Source organism: Macaca fascicularis, chromosome 2 (genome assembly GCF_037993035.2).
Source record: "Macaca fascicularis isolate 582-1 chromosome 2, T2T-MFA8v1.1".
In the NCBI taxonomy this organism is placed as follows: domain Eukaryota; kingdom Metazoa; phylum Chordata; class Mammalia; order Primates; family Cercopithecidae; genus Macaca; species Macaca fascicularis.
In genome coordinates, this window is record NC_088376.1 from 167,337,867 (window position 1) to 167,362,290 (window position 24,424).

Consider the following 24,424-nt stretch of genomic DNA (forward strand, 5'->3'; position numbering starts at 1 on the left):
TTCAAGAAAAGACTTTTATGAAAATGTGAGCTTTTGCTAATGATGAGTGAACCACAGAATATGGACAGAACCCTGAGATTCTAAAAAGATACCTCATAACAAATTATATGGAAAACTATAATGAGTTTACTCACACATCCAGTATGTCCTAACAAGCAGGACCTAACATGTGCCTGACTTTATCAAAATTGCTCAGTAAATGTGTATTGAATAAGTAGGTGAAAAACTCACAGATAAACTCTGCCCTCTTAACATTTCTCCAAATTTTGCAAATAATATGGTCACAAATCTGGAAAAATATTTTATCAATTTCCTTTGGAATCACCTTTTACCAAAACCTCATGAGCTGTGTTTTTATTATATCAAAACTAGTCATCACAGCACTTGTCCTGTTCAAACAATTCATCCAACTTAAATATAGTTGTGTTAAGTAGATGAAGTCTCTCAGATTGAATTATGGAACCAAGTCTGCCTAGCAACACTCTTGCATACAGAGAAATGCCCAGGATCACCTCTATCACTTCATCTAATCCTGCTGGCCATGAAATTTATTATTTAAACTGATTCTGTTTCCTTTTCAAAACACAGGCTTTGGAATTAGGTCAGGGGATCAGGATGGTTAAGATAACTACTGGCCAAATAGATTATTGTAGTGAACAGACCCTGAGTACTACCACTACAAGAAAGAAAAAATCTCAGGGCTGTTAACTTTCTCCCACCAGCACTTCATTGACTCATTTACTCAGTTGTTAACAGATGTTTGTTGCAGGGCACTGAGAGACTAGAGCAGTAAAGAAGAGAGACTAACAGTCTCTCCTGTTGAGCTCACAAGCTGGATTCTGTGGTCTCTCCTTTTTACTTCTTTTGGATGGCACTTCTCTGCAGTAGGCATACAGCATTACACATAGCCACTTTTATATGCAAAATCTATTTTCTAAGTGGTAGGAGGTCCTGGAATTTACAGAAAGCTAAAATGTTGGCTCAAAATCTCTTCAACTGAATAGGCTTAGTATAAATTAGACAACAGACAGGACTTCCGGGTTTCTGTATCTTACCCAACAAAGTAACTGTTAATTTCTTTCAGATACCAGTCCTAGGGACAGTCTGTTCTTTCATTGCAGGTTCTAGGTGCAGTTCCTCAATTTCAGTTCTCACAGTGCATTAAATGTAACTATTTTTGAGTTTGTCTCATCCTAGTGCCCAGTACATCTAGAATAGTATCTAGCACCTAGTAAATGTTTAACAAATACAAACTGTTAATTTTATCTAGACTCTTGCAATACTGGACTCCTTTCCTATTCCTGGAGAATTTTTTCTCAAAAGTTGCTCCCAGCTCTCAAGCCTGTCTCCGCCCCATTGACCAGCTGATGTTCCCACCTTCCACTTTCCCACAGGTCTCTCTCCAAATAGGTTCACATTGTCATCCTCACAACTCCTTTTCCCTTTATTTGTCTCTCTCTCTCTGAATTCATTTCTGCCTCCACCCTGGTGTCCAGAGCTAATCAACCCAATCAACACCCATGCTGGGGCCCTTGGGGAGCTGACATTTCTTAATGTGGGCTTGCCTTACATTGGAGAGCCATTTATTTAGTGGAAGCAAAGGTTGTCACAAAATACACAATTGGGCTGGAGAGACCTCCAGATAATGTATATATATTTTAACTGGTATCTTCAGTGATTTGATTCAAAAATCACCTAATGAGAAAACATTAGGAAAATAACTTTTTTGTTTGTTTGTTTGTTTTTGAGGCAAGGTCTCACCCTGTTGCCCAGGCTGGAGTGCAGTGGCCCTATCTCAGCTAAGTGCAACCTCTGCCTCCCGGGTTCAAGCAATTATTGTGCCTCAGCCTCCCAAGTAGCTGGGATTACAGGCACGTGCCACCACACCTGACTAATTTTTGTATTTTTAGTAGAGATGGGGATTCACCGTGTTGACCACGCTGATCTCAAACTCTTGATTTTAAGAGATCTGCCTGCCTTGGCCAGAAAAATAACTGTTTAACATGGAACCAGACTGGCCAGCTTCTCTAGCTTTTCATAGTTACACCTATTCAGTCTCCATGCTCATCTTTAGTTTATTCTTGCCTTTGGGTAGGTAATGGTAAAGACATATCCTAATACTTATGAATCGATTATGAGGTCTTCAGAGGAAATATTCAGTGACAACCCAGAGTACTACAATGTTTCATTATAATTTTGCAATATGGACAGGAACCATAATATTCTAAGTACCTTCAGAGTACCCAGACTCTCCTAGAGATTTCATATCAATTCACTGTAATCATCATACCAACAGTGGCCAACTATATTAATCCATTCTCACACTGCTATAAAGAACTGCCCGAGACTGGGTAATTTAGAAAGGAAAGAGGTTTAATTGACTCACAGTTCCACATGGCTGAGGAAGCCTCAGGAAACTTACAATCCTGGTAGAAAACAAAGGGGAAACAAGGCACATTCTTCACAAGGCGGCAGGAAAGGGAATGAGTGCAGGAGAAACCACCAAACCTTTATAAAACCATCAGATCTCATGAGAACTCATTCACTATCATGAGAACAGCATGGGGGAACTGCCCTCTCGATTCAATTACCTCCACCTGGTCTTTTCCTTGACACATGGGGATTATGGGGAATTACAATTTGAGATGAGATTTTGGATAGGAACACAGCCAAACCATATCACCAACCAAATGGGAGGGTGTATTGGGCCTGGTCTGCCCCAGTGAGAAGTATTTACTTTATCACTGTCATTGTTTAATATTACTGGCACATGGCGACTTAAAAAAAAAAAAGCAACTCTAAATCAGTCTTATTATCATTTCTAAATTCTCTCAGATAATGTGTTTTTTATTGCCTACACCCTCTGCCTCTGTTGCTTTTTACACCGCTGCACACTACCCATGGGAGATGATCTATATCATCCCCATGTAGAGAGGACGAAAACAAAGCTCAGTGAGCGTAAGCATGCTCTGACACAAAATCAAACAGCTTTTGTGAGTGGTGGACTTGGAACTCAAACCCAGGTCTAACTCCAAAGTTCTTTCTTTATCCATGATACCAAGTGAATAATACTATAAAATAATACATGTAATCACTAGGTGTTTAAAGTGCTCTCATATTAATGACTTCATCTGATATTTACATCAAACCCGTGAGATAGACAGACAGGCATCATTGTCTGTATTCCTAGGTGAGGGGCTGCAAGGGAGCATTGTGTCCCATGGTAACAACCTAAGTGGCACTAGCAGAGATTGCATCTGCATTTCCTGACTCCTAATACAGGTTTATATCCACTGTGTCACCGCATGTTGTGCCATTGTTGGTACCCTATAAATAATAGAAATATGCATCATTTATCTTTCCATCTACCGGCCTGCTCCCTCCCCAGATGGTATTTTTTCCTGTTAGAAATTCATTGTTCTTCAAAAGAATTCATTCAAATAGATGTACCAGAGCAGAGAGGTTCAGAACATGAGTTTCAGAGCATGACAGACCTGGGGTTAAATCCATGGTCCATCAAATACTGACCATGTGAATTTGGACAACTTAATAACCCTCTGTTAGCTTGTCTTCTCTTTCATAAAATGGGGTTAATCATATTTACCTCCTAGGGCTAATTGTTTGGATAAAGAGGATATCTAAAACCTAGTAGAGTGCTGACATGCAGTAAATGACTATACATTAAATTTTCTATTCAGAATATTCTTTTATATGAATATTCCCAATATTAGTAAGATTAAATGAATGATATTTTATTTCCTAGTCCTCTGTTTTGTTTCCCTATTCATTCTGATTGAAAGAGTCTTGTTATTGGTGATGTCAGAAGAAGAAAGGCCCTATTAATATTTTCAGAACATGGAATTTTGAATTAATGTAAACTGGAAGAGTCCTTTGACAATTGTAAGCTATTCCAAAGTCATATAAAGAATAACAATGGACCTCTCTGTGCAGCATTTTTATGAAGCCACATTTTTATTATAACCATATTTTGAATAAGGACATCTATTATTTTAACTACACAAGGCATGCTGCAGTATGATTTGTAATAGTCTTTCTTAGCCTCACCTATTCAGAATTCATTACAAATGAATTTTGAAATGTTCATTTCAATAAGCCATGAAAAAATAAACTTGCACCATGGTGTCATTTGAAAAATATTAGAAACAATGAGCTCTTTGTATATTTATCAGTATTCATATATTTACCGTGATACAAGAAAATTCCCAAGTTTTCAAAGAGAGAAGCAAGTAGCTGGCCTTTGTAACTGACTAGATTAATGCACTTGTAAGTGCTCAATCCTAGTTGACTGCCAGCTTCCCCATGCTGGGGTCTCTGAAGGGCTAATAAATAGCTTACTGCTTAGTAATTCAGATTCCAAACAAATTGACAAGTAAGGAAAAGAGTGGTCAGGAGACCTAAATGTTCCCATTTTTAGAGATCAAGGTGGCTAGAGATAATAGGTTAGTGTGGTCGACTTACCTCCCTAATCATGGCAGCCCTGGGATGGGATGGGCCTGCCCACATGAAAGCAGAAAGGAGAGAGCCCAAGTAAGACTTCTGTCATAGAGAAACAGAGGAGAACCTCTGCTACCAGCCAGAAGCTTGGTCCCAAAAGGAAGAAAGGAAATAGATGAGTCAAACAGGCCCAGTTTCTTCTTCCTAAATTTTTCAATCAGAAAAATCATTTATTTCCCCTGGGTCCTGAAGTGATAGGGGATGAAGGGTAAATAGTCACCAGTTTGCAGTTATAACCATGTGGCTCTAGAGACTCACAAACAGTGGTTAAATTTTATCTTACAAATTGGGAAATTGAACAAACAAAATTCATAAGCAAAATTATCTTAAGTCAATGTCAATGGGCCACTGTGCTACAGATGATGGAGTCATTGGCAGCTTAAGGACACAATACAGTGAAAAGAAATGAGGACTGGAAAGTAATGTATATTGAGTATTCTACTGCTGGTCGTCTATTTCTTTACTTATGAATCTTATCTCAGTGGATGGCGTTACCCAGATGCCCAAGCCAGAAATCACAGTGTTGCCTTTTCAACACTGCTTCTTTTCCTCACCCTTATGAAATCCATTTCTAGTCTCATCAGTTCTGAGGCCTACTATCTCTCAGCCTTCAAATGTACTTCCCTGCCTTGGGTTCCACATTTTTTTTAGTTTTTGAGACAGAGTCTTGCTGTGTTGCCCAGGCTGGAGTGCAGTGGCTCAATCTCTGCTCACTGCAACCTCCATCTCCCGGGCTCAGGCAATTCTTGTGCTGTAGGTTCCCGAGTAGCTAGGACTACAGGTACACACCACCATACCCAGCTAGTTGTTTGTATTTTGGTAGAGATGGGGTTTTGCTATGTTGGCCAGGCTGGTCTCAAACTCCTGACCTCAAGTGATCCACCTGGTTGGGACTCCCAGAGTGCTAGGATTATAGGCATAAGCCATCATGCCCAGCCCTAACATTTTATAAGTGAGGAAACGGAAGCAATATGACTATGGGCAAAGTATTAAACTCTCAAATGAGGAAGGACAAGGAGGAACAGAGCCTGGATTTGAGCTCATGTCTACCAGACTTTAAATCCAAGCCCAGAACCTCTATTCTGTGTCCTTTATTAATATCTCCCCACAGCACCACTACTACTATTGCATTATCCTTTGAACTGATGTGCTCTAATGATCTATATAACCAATTTTAGAAGCTAGCTTCTTTTTTAAAAAGATAAAAAAGAAAAAGGCTCAAACTGGTACAGATGTTTTCCCAGACCACAGATCTGTTTAAGAGTAGAGTCAAAATCAGACCTCAGATTTCCTCTTCTCGACTGCTAATTCTGGTTCTTAAACCATGGAATAGATAAATGAGTAATTGGGAAAGTTAGCAATTTAAGAGTTAAATTAGTTAAGGGTTTGAAAATACTCTTGGATCATAATGATGCCAACCACCCATTTGTAAAGAATGAGCAGTTTTAAGTAGAATTGGGATAGTTTACAGTTGGAAAAGATGCTATAAATCATTAAAATAGGATCCCCTCATTTTATAGGTAATAAAACCAAGGCCCAGAAAGAAAATGTATGATGGGAAGTCCAAACAGCCAAACTCAAACTAAATCCCAGGACTCCTAGTTTCCAATCCAGGTTTCGTTTTACGACAGCATCTTCCCATTTAGTGCGTATACGGAAATAAGGCAGTAAGTCTAAAGCAAAACAATACCAGCAGCAGTAAAACAACAAAACCCCATTTAGCATGCCTGTTTACATACAAGTGTTTATTCAAATGAGCTCTAACTCTGACAGTGATTTAAAAATGTCTAAGCTTATGGAAAAGTAAAATCAAGAAGGAAATTGAAGACAAATCAGATGCTTTCTCGTACACTCTTTTAAACTCAGAGAATTACAGTCTTCTATAGGTAGAAAACTTAGGCAATAGTTTTTTAGCATTAAAAAAAATCAGAAATAAGGAAGATAGACCAGGTGCCAAAGGGCAGGGTTTAAATGAGTTTACCCACTAACGTTCACTTTACTAATTTTCCTAAATGAGCTTTTTCCTCTACAGAGTCTAAACAGAGTGTCTGGGTCTGTTTTCCCCATGTGTACATAGCCAAGTTGCCATTTTCTAGCAAACAACCTTTGGATAGGAAAGGCCTCTCCTTGAAGGTCCATAACCTGCACAAACACAGCATCATCCGGTGCAGGAGGCTGAGTCTACAATCCTAACACAGTCAAGTGGACATGCAAACACTCTTTCCATCCATGTAGGTCTGTTTGAATGAGTCATGGAAAATTAGAGTGTCAAATGTGTTTCCCAGCTGATTTAAAGCCTGTGATAGTTTTGTAGGCCCATTCCTGGGCATAAAAATCAAGGGCCCAACTGCCAGAGAGAATAGAAGGCTGATATAGCAGTAAGTCTTCTATGTACCAGGATAGGCTTTAAACCATACCCCCACACATAAAAGCTAAATTTACCTGGGTTGTGATGATAAGGGAACACATTAAAGAAAAGAAGGTAATCACCTAATATTAGTTTTGTTTGTTTGTTTGTTTGTGAATCCTGCAACAGTATCAGACCAAACTTGCGTTGGAAAGGCTTTAGCTGGCTATTATTTTCATCAGACTCCTCAAGGCCATCTTAAACTATAATGACAAGAAGAAAAAGAAAAAATGGTCAAACTATATGTTGAGATTCCTAAGTTCTTTGGTATCATTGCTTCATTTATAAAAAGAAGCTATACAAATATTTATAATCTATAATTGTATACCATGACCTATTGGAGGAGGGATAAAGAAATTCTAGATTCCATTTCCATAAAACCCTGCTAAGTGTCTCATTTAAGTAAACCAAGTCTATGTTTTCATTAATTATCTCTTATTTTTATTTAGTTTTTTGGTGATCAACCCCATTCAGCTGATCATATAATTCATACAAATGGAGCTTTAAGATGGCTCCCTTCCTGCCTCTCTCTAATCAGATTTTCCTTCTTCATTCCTTCCTGAATAGAAATTATAAGCACCCCGACCCTCATATAAACTTGTGTGCCTGTCCTTCCTACAGATCCTCCCACTATCACAGAATCCAAGAGCAATGAAGCCACCACAGGACGACAAGCTTCACTCAAATGTGAGGCCTCGGCAGTGCCTGCACCTGACTTTGAGTGGTACCGGGATGACACTAGGTATGTGCCAAACCTACCATCCCCCGTGACTCCACTGCATGGGCCTGGGGACACCGGAAGCCCCACAACAAAGCCAAAGCCAAGCCAGTTGTAATTGTGTAGAACTATATTCTCACACTCTTCCTTTTTAATATCTCTTACCAAATTCTTTGGGGCCTGTAGCTCTTAAGCTGAAGCCCAAAAGCAGTCAGGTAAAATATAAAAACAGTTCAACGGGTAGCTTTCACCTACATGTCTTTCTTGCCTATAACAGAAACTCAAACCCATTCCCTAGTTTTCTCTGTTGATGGACATAGATTCTGATAATATGGCATTGCACAATTAAAATAGGAATTGGGCATGGAACCACAAATCCTAGCTACTTCCTTTCTCTCCTTTTCCTGCAGTGTCAGGATGGGGAAAAATTCCTAAGCTAAAACCTTCACCAGTGTTCCTTTCTATTCTTCTGTTTTTGAACTCTTAGGATAAATAGTGCCAATGGTCTTGAGATTAAGAGCACGGAGGGCCAGTCTTCCCTGACGGTGACCAATGTCACTGAGGAGCACTATGGCAACTACACCTGCGTGGCTGCCAACAAGCTGGGGGTCACCAATGCCAGCCTAGTCCTTTTCAGTAAGTATGCCAAAGCAGGGCCCAACTTGGTGGAATTAAATTGACTTTTCACATGAAAAACGTGAAAACCATTCCCTTATCTATTAAAGGTTCCCTTAAACACAAATAAGGATCTATGCACTGAAACAAAAATGCAAGGTTCTCAGTCCCTGTGCATAGGAGAGATTTACAAATGGAGCAACTTCTCTCTATAGTCTTTGTTACTTCTGATAACGGCCTTGTTGTTTGTTTTCCTTAGTTTTTGTTTTTTTGTTTTGTTTTGTTTTTTCCTGGTTAAGCTGAAATAATATTCAGAGAACACAAGTCTCTTTGGCAGTGGTCCTTTAAGAAGCAGAAGTGATGTAAAAGCCTGGAAATGGATAACAGTGTGTGTGTGTGTGTGTGTGTGTGTGTGTGTGTGTGTGTTCTGAAGGCAGTGATAAGAGTGATTGAGGAAGAAATATTCAGTGAGAATAGATAAGGTGCTGAGAGAAGGGAGAGGCTGGAAAAAGAAAGTACATTTTTAACAACACAAGAGGAAGGGTGGAATAAATGATTCAAACGTAAAATCTAAAGGAGGAAAAATGGTTGCAGAAAGTTTTCTGTATGACAGTAAGAGACATTACTTTTCTGATATATTTTTGGAACAGAGATGGAATGGTAGGAAACAGGAACATTTCTGAAGACCAGAGAAGATCCTGAAAGTAGACCAAGGAGGGCGCAGTCATTCTAAAGTCACTGATGTTAATAGGAGACCCCACCTTGGAGTCCTGCGCTTTAGCAGCAAGTTAGAGTCAAGTCTCCCACTCCCAGCTTTGCTGGGCAGGTGACTATGAGCACAGAAGAAGACACCCTCTGAGAAACAGGAGGAGGCTAAATGGAGTCTCAAGAAAATGATAACGTTTGGAATAGAGACACATTTATCAGAATAAGCAAAACAAATCAAAAAGTTAGCTCATGATGAATCAGAAAGTTCATTTGGACTAAAGGGAAAAGTCCAAAAAAGGTACTGTTATTATTTTGGAATAACAAACCACTAAGTTGTTTTTTTTTCCTGCACAGATTCTATTGGAAAAACTGGAAATATTATGACCAGAAGAAATCTTTCTATCTTGCTATATTCCATTTAGATGAGCCTTCGAGAAAAAAAAATATTTTTAGGAAAAAATCAACTTAAGTGAGAGTTCTCTTGAAATGTAGTGTTAAAGCCATTTTAACACCGTTTAAGATTAAACTCCATTTATAAAAGCAACAACCACAAATGACTCTAACTTTGGCCTTTAGTTTCTCATTCATAGCCCTCATTGACTTCAGTCTGTGACAGTTTGATGAGATACAGTTATACAAATGCTGCCTCCACACGAAGTTTAAAATTCACAACATGTTTACTTGTCTCCAAAGAGCAAACATCAGTATTCTTTGCCGCAACTAGAGACATCAATATCCCTAAGACATTTGAGAATATACTTCTTAAGAACTGTACTTACCTGATTCATTCCTAACATTAAGGATTCCATAAATGGTAGCCGGGGGAAAACAGCCTCAACTGGGAATTTAAGATTTACCAAATCTAAGTTGACCTGGCTAGGTAGAACAACATACACTTAAAAACTTAAAAAGAAGGTTGTTTAGAGATTAGTGAAAAGAAGGTAGAACAACTGGATGAGTTACAGAAAGCGAGCAATTATACATTTGCATTAAAGTATATTTTCTTTCTATTTAACCTAGACTAAGAACTATGCTAATGATATATTTCAAATAATAAATAAAATACCGCCCATAGCCTGAGAGAGAGGAAAGGGAAAGAGGCTGGAAGGATGGAATACTTGAGGGAGGAGGGAAAGTGAGCATAGACTAGGTCAAAGGCAATGAGATCCTGCTAGAGTTCATGAAAGGTAACATCAAGCCCTACAATACCAATGCCCTTAACCCAGTAAAATTGAGAAATGTCAAAAATCTTACAGAGTTTCTGTTTGTAAGCTGAAAATCAGGGAATAATCAGACAAGTGTATCCTATCACACTGCCCTTTATGATTTAGTAGAAGTCACCCTCCATTATACATTTGAGGATTTTGTGGTGCAGTGATTAATGATGTAGTACTTCCTGGTGGTCCCTCATAGGCACTACCATAGTTGTGTCTTTGGCAGCATGCAGAGGCACCACATGCATCAGCATTTGGTTTAGAATGGATGTCCCACTTTTACGGGAAAGTTAGGAGGTATAATCCTTACTGAAAAATAGAATATGGGCCGGGCGCGGTGGCTCAAGCCTGTAATCCCAGCACTTTGGGAGGCCGAGACGGGCGGATCACGAGGTCAGGAGATCGAGACCATCCTGGTTAACATGGTGAAACCCCGTCTCTACTAAAAAATACAAAAAACTAGCCGGCCGAGGTGGCGGACGCCTGTAGTCCCAGCTACTCGGGAGGCGGAGGCAGGAGAATGGCGTGAACCCGGGAGGCGGAGCTTGCAGTGAGCTGAGATCCGGCCACTGCACTCCAGCCTGGGTGACAGCGCGAGACTCCGTCTCAAAAAAAAAAAAAAAAAAAATAGAATATGAAAGATCATTAGGCTTTGAGGTAAAAAGGAACTATTCGAATTGCAGAATATTGTCAAATCTATTGCACTATTTCTTAGATCCAAGGCCTAAGAACAAACATTTTGGGGGAGAAGCTCTCCTTCTTTTGTAGCAGGACTGGCAGTCCCTCCACCCACCCACCCACCCACCACCAGTTAGTTTTGGAAGGTCCATTGTTACAACCTGCATAGTTAGAACCTTATATTTCACAGAGTTCTAAAAGAAAAGAAAGAAAAAGAGAGGGAGGGAGAAAAAAGAAAGGAAAGATGGAAGGAAGGAAGGAAGGGAGGGAGGGAGGGACGGAGGGAAGGGAAAAAAATAAGAGTACATGTGTGGGTCAATTGTCTGCTACTTACGTTCAAATAAATGGGATTAATGGGGAAAGGAAGACACTGTGCGAGTGTCAGCAGAGGTAATTTTCCACAGAACAGAGTCAGGAGGGGAGAAACGCTCGGGGGCAGGTGTCTGTGGCCACAACCCTGATGGAAGCACTGTGTGGGCAGCGGGGTGCTCTGCTGACCAAGCCAGTCCAGAGAATAACAGGCAGCTGGTGAGCCTCTGCCAGCCAGCGGCAGCAGCAGGTAGAGACCCAGAGCCAGAGCCCCTGAAGAGTTAGCGATTATTCATCTCCATTGGTGTGTCAGCGCATTTTCAGCCGTATCCACAACAGTGATGAGCTGACTTTTCACACAGTGTCAACTTGTGGTCACATGCATACATATACTTCCCCACTCTCTATTCAAATACTGATCTCCAGAGGGGTCAAAGTCATGGAATGAGAGTGTAAGAATACATTGCATTCATAGTAATTTTTCCCCAAGCTGGTGGAAGCATTCCTTTCTCATTCATCTAGTTCTCCACACATTCTAGCACTGTGTCTGTCAAAGATCCACACTACCTCAGTCGGTATAACCAAGTAGTGCCCTGTATATCTTTTTCTTCATCCTTGGGCTAAGCATTACCTTATCGAACGTTTTGAATACATTAATCCAATGGCACAATGTATGGACAAGGATTCGGCTCCCTAGTCTTTGTCAGACAGGGGGATATGCATGACATGGATGAAAACTTGGACTTCAAGTGATGCCAAGACAAGTTCCATCATCTGCATAAGTAACTCAACAGACTGTGTTTCCACACTGATAACTAAAATTCACCCACAAAGGTGATAGGTGTATCTTGTTTCATGCTCTTGTTGAGTTAGAATTAAAATAACCGACATGAAGGAAGAAAGGGTGATGGGTGATAATTTAAATGTTGTCACTTCTTATTAAGTGAGTGCAATGTACTCTGCAGTATGCACTGTGCTAAATGTTTCACATGCATGATCTGATTTTTAAAATTATATTTTTTTGTCAGAAACGGGTCTTGCTATGTTGCCCAGGCTGGAGTGCAGTGGCTATTCATAGGCACGATTCCACTGCTGATGAGCATAGGAGTTTTGATCTGCTGCATTTCTGACTTGGGCCAGTTCGACCCTCCTTAAGCAACCTGTTGGTCCCCGACTTCTGGGAGGCCACCTTGTGAAATTTAGTGCAGACACCCAATCAGCATAGCACACTACAGCCCAGAACTCCTGAGCTAAAGCAATCTTCCCACTTCAGCCTCCTGAGCAGCTAGGACTACAGGCATGCATCACAACAACCCTACTATGTACTTGTGTTTCTCCATTACATAGAAAAGTTAAGTGACCAGTGCAACTAAGTAAGGCTGAGCTTGAGATTTAAATTCAGGTAGTCTATTTCGAGAGTCCAGGCCCTAAATCAACACATTATCTGCATTGGTGTATGTGGGCATAAATACTAGGAGATATATCTTGTAAGTTAGGAGGTGAGCAGAATCTATTTGTTTTTCTCCTTTTTTCACTCAACGAGATCTTTCCACTTTCTTTATACTGCTCCATCCCTTCCCACCCAAGGGCACTGCTTGTGTTGCCTCCCACTTCCGTTTTCATTAACCCCCAGTAGCCTGCTACCCCAGGTAAGTTCGATGATTGGCTTCTCTTTGGCATGTTGACGTTCTCAGTGAATATTCCAGCCTAGTAGTCAGCGTTTGGTCTAGGAGGAGAATAAGGAGGAGAATTTTCCCACACATTAAAGAACAATCCCACTGATTGATTACCTTGTGCCTTAGAGAAATGCATGGATTATAAAGGTCTTTTGAGGCTTTTGAGTACAAAAGAATAAAAATACAAAAAAAAAAAAAAAAATCTACACTGGGCTTTGCTGCATCCATGTGTAGGAGGTGTTTTTAATTTTCTTTTTAAACTTTAAAATATCATTAAGTTGTAAAGCCGTAGTTGACTACATTTCAAGTACTACCAGAGTAATCCAGCCCTAGAGGGTGTCTTTATAATGAGGGCCTCCCCGTTTTCTTTAAAAAGTATTTTGTTATCGGAAAGACTTGCTGTTTAAACATACAGCATTTGATGATACCAGTCAAGACTTGGCAAAGCCTAGGCCAAGCACAGTGGCTCGAGCCCGTAATCCCAGCTGAGGCTGAGGGGGGTGGATTTCTTGAGTTCAGGAGTTCGAGACCAGCCTGGGCAACATGGCAAAACCCCATCTCTACCAAAAATACAAAAAATTATCCAGGTATGGTGGCGTGCACCCGTGGTCCCACCTACTCAGGAGGCTGAAGTGGGGGGATTGCTTGAGCCTGGGAGGCAGAAGGCAGTGAGCCAAGATCAGGCCACTGCACTCTAACCTGGTTAACAGAGTGAAGATTTGGCAAAGCATTTTAACCAGCTACTTTAAGATGCCACACAATAAAACAGCTTGAGCTGCTATTTACCGACATGTAGTTTGAAACACTAGATGCAAACTCCTTAAATGAGTTCTCTGTGGATACATTTCTCCTCCCCTCGCCCACCCACTTAGCAGGTAAGAAACCAAAGCTCAGAGTTAAGAGACCTTGCTAAGAGCCATATCATATAGTACTAGGGCCAACCTTATAGTTCTATTCCCACTATCTCCCAATCAGCTGCTAAGCATGTTATCCTCCTCAAGTAGCAGCAGCCAAAGGAGAAGTGCATAGCACCAAGGGTTCTGCCCACCCTTAGTTTTGAAAATCAAAAGTTGGAAAATTTCTTTTTCCTTATAAAGTGGTATTTACTTCACATTACACTCTTACAGGATCCTGCAAACCCTAGCATGAAGTATAAAACAGCAGCAGAAAAATGCGCAAAGAATAAGAATGAAAATTGGGAAAGAGAAGCATCTAAGGAAAGATACGTGAATAGGATGGAATTAAGAGAATGAGAATAACTAATGGGGCGTGATAAGCCTAAGACGATGATAACAAGGTGGAGCTAAGACGGTGATAATAAGCTGAGAAGCAGTTGAAAGGCACTGAAAGGAGGGTGGGTGAGATGGTTTAGCAATATAAATGGTCATGTGGAAATAAGGGCAGAGTGCATTTACCCAGCTGTGAATGGCATGATGAGAAAATATTAAATGGAGTCATTTAAACAGTCTTAATAATAATAGTAATAATAAAAATAAAATTCAGTAGAAAGAGTATAATATGGGACAGTGGTCTCCAACTGCTACATAAATGCTAAAAGCAGTTTAGCTATTTATTTGCAAAGCTGGAAACTTAATACCAAATAACCAGTGGAGGCTTAAACCATTTTTCTACTTGACACTTGTGTAACTAACATACAATTGTTAGTTGTTGCTGTTGACCTGCTTCATCTTAGTGGACTTAGGAAACTTTCATATTTAAGTGACAACTTCAGCCAAGTTAGAGAAAAGCTGACTCTGCAAGGAGACTGAGTTTTCTCAGTGTCCAGATGTATCCAGTGCCCAAAGTCCAGGTAAAATCTACTATTTTTAAGCATATGGCACAAGATGATAGGCTATCAGATTTGAATATGCACATATGCTTTTCTCATTGTGGTTTTGATTTTTGTTGATTTTCATTTTCCATTAGTCTTTATTTAATCAAGCTGCTAGGAGAAACACAGAAAAGTGTGTGATAATTATGTTACACTATCACATAATTTTGGAGTTAGCAAACAATACATCCTATCCCTAATATTCCATTCTATATTTCTGAAAGAGCCTCAGAAAAGGATTTAAGCTTAGGTCTTTCATGAGATAAATGAAGGCCACCCTAAATTCTGAACTCTGTCAGTACATTCTATTTATGGTCAGTAGCTTATGTATGGGACTATCAGATACTTTTAAGCTAAGACCTCAGTGTTCAAAAGAAAAGTACTTCTTATTATACTCAACAGGATGTATCACCAAGCAAATTTGATTGGTTGATCAAATTTCAAGTAAGATTGTATTATAAAAAGAGGGGGAATTAAGGAATAGACTAAAAATAAAATTATATCATGCTAAGAAATGTATTACCTTGACATTACTCCTATACTGGTATCAGTAATGTGGAAGTAAAAACCTGAGGGAAATGTTGAGCTAACATTGCCCACAGTAAGTTCTTCAAATGCTTGGCTAAAACTGATGTGAACTATAGGGCTTAGAGAGAGGAAAGAAATCTGTAGCTGACACACGTTCATGTCATGAGCTAAAGAGACGAGAACCAAGACCAAGATGTATCACCTGAATTTGATCACGATTATAAACCCACCCTCAACTTCAACTCTCTAAAAGATCTAAAATCTTGATGGTGGGTTTTTTCCAGTAGGATTCTGTATGTAGGGTTGCCACAATCTGATGTTGTCCTCCTACACTAGCTAAAATTTTTAAATGCTCTGCATTTTTAATTTTGTTAATAAATTTCTTCGATAGTTTAATGTTAATAGGAAGTACAGAGAAATGTTTTATGAGAGATATGATCCTGTAAGCATGGAAATTCGTCTGTTGTATAATTGTTTGAATAACTAAGCATGAGAAAAAATATATATATATAATATTTAAAATCTCCATGATGATTACTATTTTTTCCCCTTTAGAACGTGTTTTACCCACAATCCCCCACCCCATTCAAGGTCAGTATGATTTTTATCACTGTAGCTCTCTTCCTGGGTCATTCTCCATCGTCTTTAACATGCAAAACACACAAAGGGGGGAAAACACATTCATAAAATTCACATACAGTGTAAATCATTTTTTTCCCTTAAACCTTTTTAGAAAAGCCAATTAGTTGCTTCCAACACCAGTTGAATAGGCATGGAACAAGACTATTACCCAACTCATCTTCAAACTCTGACTCATCTTCAAACGGGTCAGTAGCTGTGAAGGCAATGCTAAACTTAGCAAGCAATTTTTTCCTACAGTCAATATTTATTACAAGTAAACAGGAACTCACCTATTTGGGACACAGCCAGTTAAATTCTCTAGCCACAAAAATACCAATTCTCTGACTAACCACCCTCATGGTTGAAAGTCTATACAATCCAAATCTGAAGTCATTGGTATTACTTATAAAAATTAATGTATATGCTGCTAAAGGTTAACCAACTCAACCGGATTATAACAAAGATGTTATCTTTTCTTAAAATCATGGCCAATTCATGGGTTTTTTCCTGTCCTTTTAAATATACCTGTCTTAGAAAACACAAATGAAAAAACAAGATAATCATTCTGAATTCCTTTTCATAAACTTTCTATGCACTTAAATTAAATTTTGCCTCCTGCATCATATTTAGATGCAAGGTGCAGGCACAACTTTCTAGCTTAAGGCTATTTAAAGGGAAATTGGCAAATAAAATTAAAACAATATAAAAAATCTGAAATGAAACCAACCTACCATTGAAATTAAATTCCAGAAAAGTGATTTGCAAATAGCACTCAAAGACCTGAGAAAAAACAGAAACTAGGCCATGCGGGGCCTAGCGTGGAAAAAATAAATCCAATTAAGCAAGATTATCATACACACTATAAAGGCAATGTGCTCAGAATTAAAGGTAGAAGGCTGCTGTTTTATAAGTTTGAAGATGAATCATGTTTCATTAACATTTGTCCAAACTATAAATTCTTGCAAACTTGTGTGTAGATATTCAGTGTCAATAATGCAATGTTTTGCATGTATATGCATTCACATATGCAAATGTATTTTAATTACTTTTGAGCTAAGGATTGCAAGGTTTCAAGGATCAACAAGACAGCTTAATAAGGGTTATTATCAAATTTTTAAAAGAGGACAAACTATTTTTAGTGTGAAAGCTTAGAACTGTTGAATTAAAAAAAAAAAACAAAAAAACAAAAAAACTTCCCTAAAACAATGAAATCTGTTTCTAATCCCAGCCACTAAAAATAAGACTGTTAAAATGTGCCTGTTTTTTAGACTCGACATGATACTTACTGTTAATGGAAAATATCCCATTTTGAATTCCTGACATGCCACAATTATTTTAACACATTTATGTTCTAGTGTTGCTGCAGAGATTGACACCACTTTATCATGTTGCCATCTTGCAAATGTCCTGATATGAAAAACACACACATATGCATTTGTACCATTGGATAGCATTTTCAAAGAAGTCATGCCCCATCTGAGATGAGCTTTGTATAGTATCACTGTGACTCTAGTTATCCTTTGTGAGAGCAGTTCTGCAGCCACCAACTCAAATATTTATCTGATCACGCATTATGATATATGTAACTTTAAACAAAGTGAAGCCAGACACCGTTCACAAAGGGCAGCTGTCAGATACTGAAAAACAGTCTGGACTAGGGATGGAGCACGAGGGATTTTGTTGAACTTCATGTTTCCCACAAACTGAACTGTTGATTGGAGAATGACCCTAGTTTGATTTTACATTGTAGGTAGACTGTAGTTAGCTTTCTTAGATCCAATAGTTTTTAGAGAATATAGTTTATCTTATACTAATACTTTGGTCCTCTGCTAGTGGAAATTGAAAAGCTGTTCATTAAGACCTGGGATGGCTGGTGTGAGAGTTTGCTATACAAAGATAGTCCCCTCTTAAGTTTTCTGTTCTTTACAAGGACTTTAACTTCCTAGGGATTGAATCACTGTTCTTCTCGTCTTTCCAATCGAGGTTAACCCAAGTGAAATGCAGCTTCCCATTGAAAGAAATACTAACAATAGGATGCTTAAGCCTTTTTATGGTGCCAATTAAGTACCCAAATATCTATGAGAATCATGCCTCACTGTGGTCATAGCTATAATGCAAGGTATCTTCATTTAATTGAATATCATATATTGTCACCATCTTTGTGAACTCTTAAATTTCATTCCTAAAATATCAATTGTCTCTTAGAAATTGGTTGATGTAAAATAGCCTAAAATTTTTAAGACAATTAATTTCCTTAAGGTGTTTTGAAAGTGGGTGTTTCAAAAGTTACAAAGATTTTTTTCTGCCTTCCCATTATAAAAAGGAGAACTTTCTTTCCTAATTTCCAACCTCACAAAGATATATGTTTCATTTCAGCTGCTTTATTGTTAATATCTCTCATTGGAGGATCTTCCCTCCTATCCCCACTCTACGTGGCTCATCAAGCTGACTGGGGATGCACAGCAGAGTCGCAGCAGGAATGCAGTCCTAAACCCCTTCAAGCTGTGATTAAACAAAAACAAGGCTCAATAAATCAAATGCATTTCCCTTGGGTTTCCTTCATCATATTGCTTGATTTTCTGCAGTGATAATAATAATACTGGAATTCCACCAGCGGGTAATTTACATTGGCTGTGGCCAATCAGAAATTTCCGAATGTCCTTCCCCCATCTGCCAAAAACAAAACAAAATATAAAACCAGTTGCTTCCCTGCTCCTTCGTTTAAAACATGTAAATAAAATAGTGTTTTATCCTTGATCTGTTTCTGATAGGTGTTTTCTTCCATTAATTTTAATTTAGCTTTATTCTGAAATGAGTCCTGAATTGCATAAATTTGCATAAATACCTCCGACTATATTGCTGCAGAAAATCCACTGAACTGCAAAATGAGGAAAGAGTCAGCTCTCAATGTCTGGGGGAACTTTTCTCACTTTGTGAGGGTGACATTGTTTCCTGAGGTTTCTGGGTACTGAGCAATGATAATATTTCTCCCCATCAGTTTACTTGTGCCTAGCTCTTCTTCATAATGGAAGTGCACCCAGAGACAATCTCACATTGAGGACCATAGGTTCAGAATGAAGTGTTGAAACCGCCTCAGAAAATTAAAAAGAAGTGAAACAAGGGGCAAGGACAAGGGCAAACAACCTTTTTGTTTATGTAACTCTCAAGCGAAAAATTCCCTTGAGCGTGGGGCTCTCTGGACTCAATCAGCCTATCCCTTTCTGATCACTGCCACTTTGAAACAAAACAAAACAAATTCTGGAATGTGTCTCACTTGTTTGCCTCCCATCTGATTATTTCTCCCAAGTGAACAGCCTTTCCATTCACTAACCCCGTGTGGCAAGTGGGCTTGGGAAATGTTGAGATTATCTTCCAGGTTCAGGCATGGCACCGGGTTTGTTCACAGCTGCTTGCCATTCCATCCCTGTTTTTCCATTGATAAAATGCATTGCACATGGCTGGGTTTGCATGATTAATACAGCTGTCCAAAGCTTTTTCAGAAAACAAAACAAACCCCCCCTCCAAAAATTAAAGTTTCAAAAGAAATTAAAATCCAAATCACAAACAAGCGAGGCTTGCAGAAATCTGAAGTTGGCCTGGCATGTCTTCTCCCTAAGGGAGACTGATGTTCCTACAGGCAGGCCTGGCATCAGAACAGCTATATCCTAGCTACAGTCAGAGGAGTGGGTACACCCGCCCTCACCTGGCATTCCCAGTAATAGGTTCTTGAAATCAAATTCCAAAATGATGAAAGGTAAAATGGGAGAAAAATTTTGAACATATCCCATGCTGTGAAGATCACTGAATAATTTCCAGTTTCATTTATTTTCTGTAGAATACCATCCTTAATATTAAAAAGAAAAAGCTTCTTTTCAGCTCCTTAATACAACAGTATTTTTCTTTGTTTAATAATGGTAGTAATAATAATAATAACAATAGTTAACATACATAATGGCCTTCTAATGTACCATTAGAGTTTTAAGGGCTTTTGCCTATATTAACTCCCAAAACCCTGAGAAAGAGACGTGCAACTTTCTCCTACACTTTTTAATGATCAAAGGACACCTAAATTTCAACCTACCCCTTATTGCACCCAGGCACATAAACAAATCTATAGTATATTAATAATCACCCTTATGTATACTTTCATGTTCATTATTTATGCATCTTTTCAATGAATTTTAAATGTTCATGTAATTTGTTTTATGTATTACAATGCTTATAACACTCAGTTACTTTGTCTACACAGTTTTACAAAATCTATTTTCAAATATGCTTAGCACAGTGAGCACACACTTCTGCCCAACTTACACAGATTTATATGAAAGCATTCATCTTTTAAAAACATGAGCAGAGCTATCTGGCATCGGCACATCTAATTTCACACACTTATTCAGGTTGATTTACATATACACCTCTATTAATCATGGATAATTACTAGCATTGTTCCTGTAATTCAGTGTTTCCAACTGTGAAATGGGAAAGAAATTATACTTTTCATGCCTACAAGCTCAAAGTGGTATTTTAAATAATATACAAAAGAGAGCTTCAAGTTCCTAGAAAGAAGGCATATTGAGTTTAAAATAATCATATTCGGATACACATGTCTCTTATAATTTTTAAAAGCACTGATATTGGCAGGTATAGTCATATCATATTGCATGGACATAAGCTAGATATAAGTTCAATGTGCTCTTATTATATTTTGATGTGTTATGGATTCTAAGGATTTCTGAAATCCCCACACTGCTAAAGTTTTAATGTAGAAGCATCCTAAGGCCAAATAAAAAATATTTTTCACTGTTTTCTTACCAATATCATAATATTACATTTAAGAAGAGCTGCAAAATTGCACAGTCCCTTGTTGTGTGGCACACACATAGACACACACTTTCAGTGGATGCCTTTTTTTTTTTTTTTTTTTTTTGAGACGGAGTCTCGCTCTGTCGCCCAGGCTGGAGTGCAGTGGCCGGATCTCAGCTCACTGCAAGCTCCGCCTCCCGGGTTCACGCCATTCTCCGGCCTCAGCCTCCCGAGTAGCTGGGACTACAGGCGCCCGCCACCTTGCCCGGCTAGTTTTTTGTATTTTTTAGTAGAGACGGGGTTTCACCGTGTTACCCAGGATGGTCTCGATCTCCTGACCTCGTGATCCGCCTGTCTCGGCCTCCCAAAGTGCTGGGATTACAGGCTTGAGCCACCGCGCCCGGCACAGTGGATGCCCTTTATACATATTACCACATGACTGCCAAACCATCAGCCTAAAGGACCTGCCGTTTTTGCTGGTCAAGGGTATAAAGTATGCCCTAGGAAGGATTTCCCTTTTTAGATACTTCTCTCCTTCCCACTGGCTGGCAGAAACAAGGATTTTGTTTCTACAAATACAATTTAGGCAGCCATGTCAGCACCAATTTACAACAAAATGATTGGCTCTGATTAATACACATGAAAATTATTGAGTTGACCTTCATACCTCATTCCCTGGCTCCTTTATGGGAACAATAGTCTGATTTCCTTCTGATTTGCTTTAGTGGTTAGAGACTCAAGTGGGATAATTGTACCAATATTTCATGTGGAATCAATAGTTTACTCATCAATCCAATGATTTTGACACCGTGTAATAGGTGAGGTTTACTCCCCATTTCTATGTCTTATCTCCCCCACCTCTTTACTCTTCCTTCTACTCTGTTTCCTAAACTGTTGTTCTCTCCCCTGCTAAAAGTTTCTATCAAGAATAAATCCAAAATTTATTCACACCATTATTTAAATGTTCAACAAGAGCTTGGAAGTGTTATTTCTCTCAAAATTTACATTTAGCTTCAAGCTAAATGACTAAAAATCCTACAGAGTCAATTTAAAGATAGGAGAATGTTTAGTCCTAGAACTCCTTCCTAATACCTTTTCCTGCTTTTCGACTCTGGATCTGCCTGTACCAGTCAGCCTTTCCTGGTGATCTCCCTGTCCTTAATGCCTTGCTGTGCTATTTAGATGTCTAGAGCCAGCAGGGATTTGAAAATGAGTATTTAAAAAAAAAAAAAAAAAATCCAAGCTTCCACTAAATTTTAATTTGACAGAAATATTGCTCTTCTATGAGCTTTATAGAAAAAAAATATTTCAAAGTAACAGTTACATTTGGGGATTAGGTTTAAGTAATTGGCAGTCTTGTCTTTTTAATTAAAAGGAATAAAGCTGCCTAAGAGGAGCTCAAAGAGATTTGCAGCAGAAAAAGTTGGCATGCTGCCCCAAAGGGTGAGAAGACCAGGATTTTGATGGACAGAAAACTGACATAGGCTCCTCTGGTCTTCAGAGTGCATGGCGGCACTGCTTGCTCTTGAGTCTGCCTCACGTGCCAGTTAACATGAGCATAGCAGTCAACTGTGAGAAACATTGCTGTGTGTAGACAGGAAGGAAGTCCTTCCTTTGGGAACTGAGTTCTGGGTACAGAGACTCTATGGAGCGAGAGTCTTTTTTAAAAAGTGATAGTACATAGAGGAAACAAACAAAAAAAAAAACAGCAAAAAAACTCCTCTAAGAATTAAATCATCGGCCGGGCGCGGTGGCTCAAGCCTGTAATCCCAGCACTTTGGGAGGCCGAGACGGGCGGATCACGAGGTCAGGAGATCGAGACCATCCTGGCAAACACGGTGAAACCCCATCTCTACTAAAAAATACAAAAAACTAGCCGGGCGAGGTGGCGGGTGCCTGTAGTCCCAGCTACTCGGGAGGCTGAGGCAGGAGAATGGCAGAAACCCGGGAGGCGGAGCTTGCAGTGAGCTGAGATCCGGCCACTGCACTCCAGCCCGGGCGACAGAGCGAGACTCTGTCTCAAAAAAAAAAAAAAAAAAAAAAAGAATTAAATCATCAAGATAGTCCCAGCCCCTGAAAAATGTCTTATCATAACCCAAAAAGTATAACCTTAATTTTAATCTGTTCCTTGGCTCCTTTCTCTACATTTTCCACCGTATTTACCAGGCATTACCTATGCATGTTCTCTTTGACGTCTTTCAAACAAAACCAAAGAAAATGTTTTGATAGTATTGACATTCACTTCTAAACACTGATTACTAGCCATGCAAGCACCACTAAGCCATTATCCCATCTATCTGGAGAAAGCATCAACTTCTGAAGAGGCAAGATACAAATTAAGCTTAGTAACAATTTCCCTTATACAGTCATTCCAGCCTCATGATATTCTTTCATCAACACAAGTTACTTGTAGCTATAAAACTAAACAAGCACCTTTATGGGGAAAAAAAAATCAGTGTAAGACATCCCACCTTACACCTCCCCTTGTATACTGCTGTGAAGAAACACACCTGCCAAGTAAGAACACAGCATGGCATAATGAGTTTGGAATTCCAATTTCAGGTTTTCCTACGTACTGAGATGTATGGTGGGAGTAGGCAGACTACTCACTAGGACTCCACAGAGAATGTCAGCTTATATCCACCACAGATCAGTGGGGGAGAGACCTTACAAGTCATTTATCATGCTTCCTAATTGGACCCTGGGGAGCCAAGCACTGCCATAGTTTACTCTACAGTTTCGCTTATCACTGAGCTGATTGTAAAAGAAAATGCTTCCCACATGTCTGTAACACATATGTATGATTAGCACCCAGACATTACCACTAACATAGTATCTTTACTGTCAATGGCAGCTAATAGTTCATTCTACTTTTTATCTGCCCCATACTCGCAATAAAGATTCTGACTTAAGCACCCACCTTCTAAACCTCGGAATCTCAGCATGACTTTTTTTAACTGCCTAAAAAGCCTAAAAAGACATTTGGGGGCAATAGTAGCATCCTGTAGGAAAAAAAAAAAAGCAGTAGAAGGTAGCCATACCTTGGCTGAGTGTCCATTCTGTTTACCATCCCATGCTCTGTAGCTCACACAGCAGCAAGCATTCCCAGCCATGTTTTATGTTGGAAACTTGCTTGGCCATTCTACAATGGTTTTTCAACTATACGTGTGGGTTTTGTATGAGTTGGAAGCTGGGGATGTTTGGAGAGCAGAAATAGCTAGAAACAAAACAAACCAAACAAAATGAAACCAAGCAGTAACTTGCACTTCTCCGTTGAATTGCAAGCTAGAGTAACTTGGGAAATGTGTTTTCTTTTTCTCCCTTGAGTTCCAGAACACAGGTAAGTTGATCGCTGACAGCTGTTAAGTGCAGCAGTGCTAAAAGAAAACAACAACAAAAAGACGGAATTATCCCATTCATTGGAGACACCGGTCTTCCCATTCTAACTCATAAATAGTAGGATTTTTTGTTCTGTATTTAGAGGTACTCTCCACTTGCTCTTGCCTTTGCTTTGTAGAATTTCTTTTAGAGGTCACGTTTTCTTTTCATGATGATTTCTAATCATTAGGAGCACAAGAAAGAGGTTTCATTCTTGATAGGCAGTTAAAACTCATTTTTTGGCACAGATCAAGTTAACATAACATGCTTAATATCTTGATGACACCATTCATTTACTCAAAGAAATATCTTAGTATTTGCTCTGAGCTGGGTTTTGGGGATGACAAAGGAGAATGAAGCAGGTACAGCTTCTGCACTAAGAGGATTTACAGATCAAATGGAGAAGAAGCACTTAATGAACTA

The 24,424-nt window shown here is 39.1% G+C and overlaps 1 protein-coding gene across 3 annotated transcripts in view; it reads left to right on the forward strand.

Moving 5' to 3' along the window:
- LSAMP (limbic system associated membrane protein) overlaps nucleotides 1-24,424 on the forward strand; it is a 652,933-nt gene that overhangs the window by 604,383 nt on the left and 24,126 nt on the right. For 2 of the 3 annotated variants that reach the window (XM_005548086.5, XM_065539171.2), the window contains exons 5-7: nucleotides 7,544-7,664; nucleotides 8,128-8,276; nucleotides 15,755-15,790. In XM_005548086.5, coding sequence (XP_005548143.1) covers nucleotides 7,544-7,664; nucleotides 8,128-8,276; nucleotides 15,755-15,790 — 306 coding nt within the window. The remainder of the gene's footprint in view (nucleotides 1-7,543; nucleotides 7,665-8,127; nucleotides 8,277-15,754; nucleotides 15,791-24,424) is intronic. The other variant, XM_005548088.5, reaches the window with a different exon arrangement.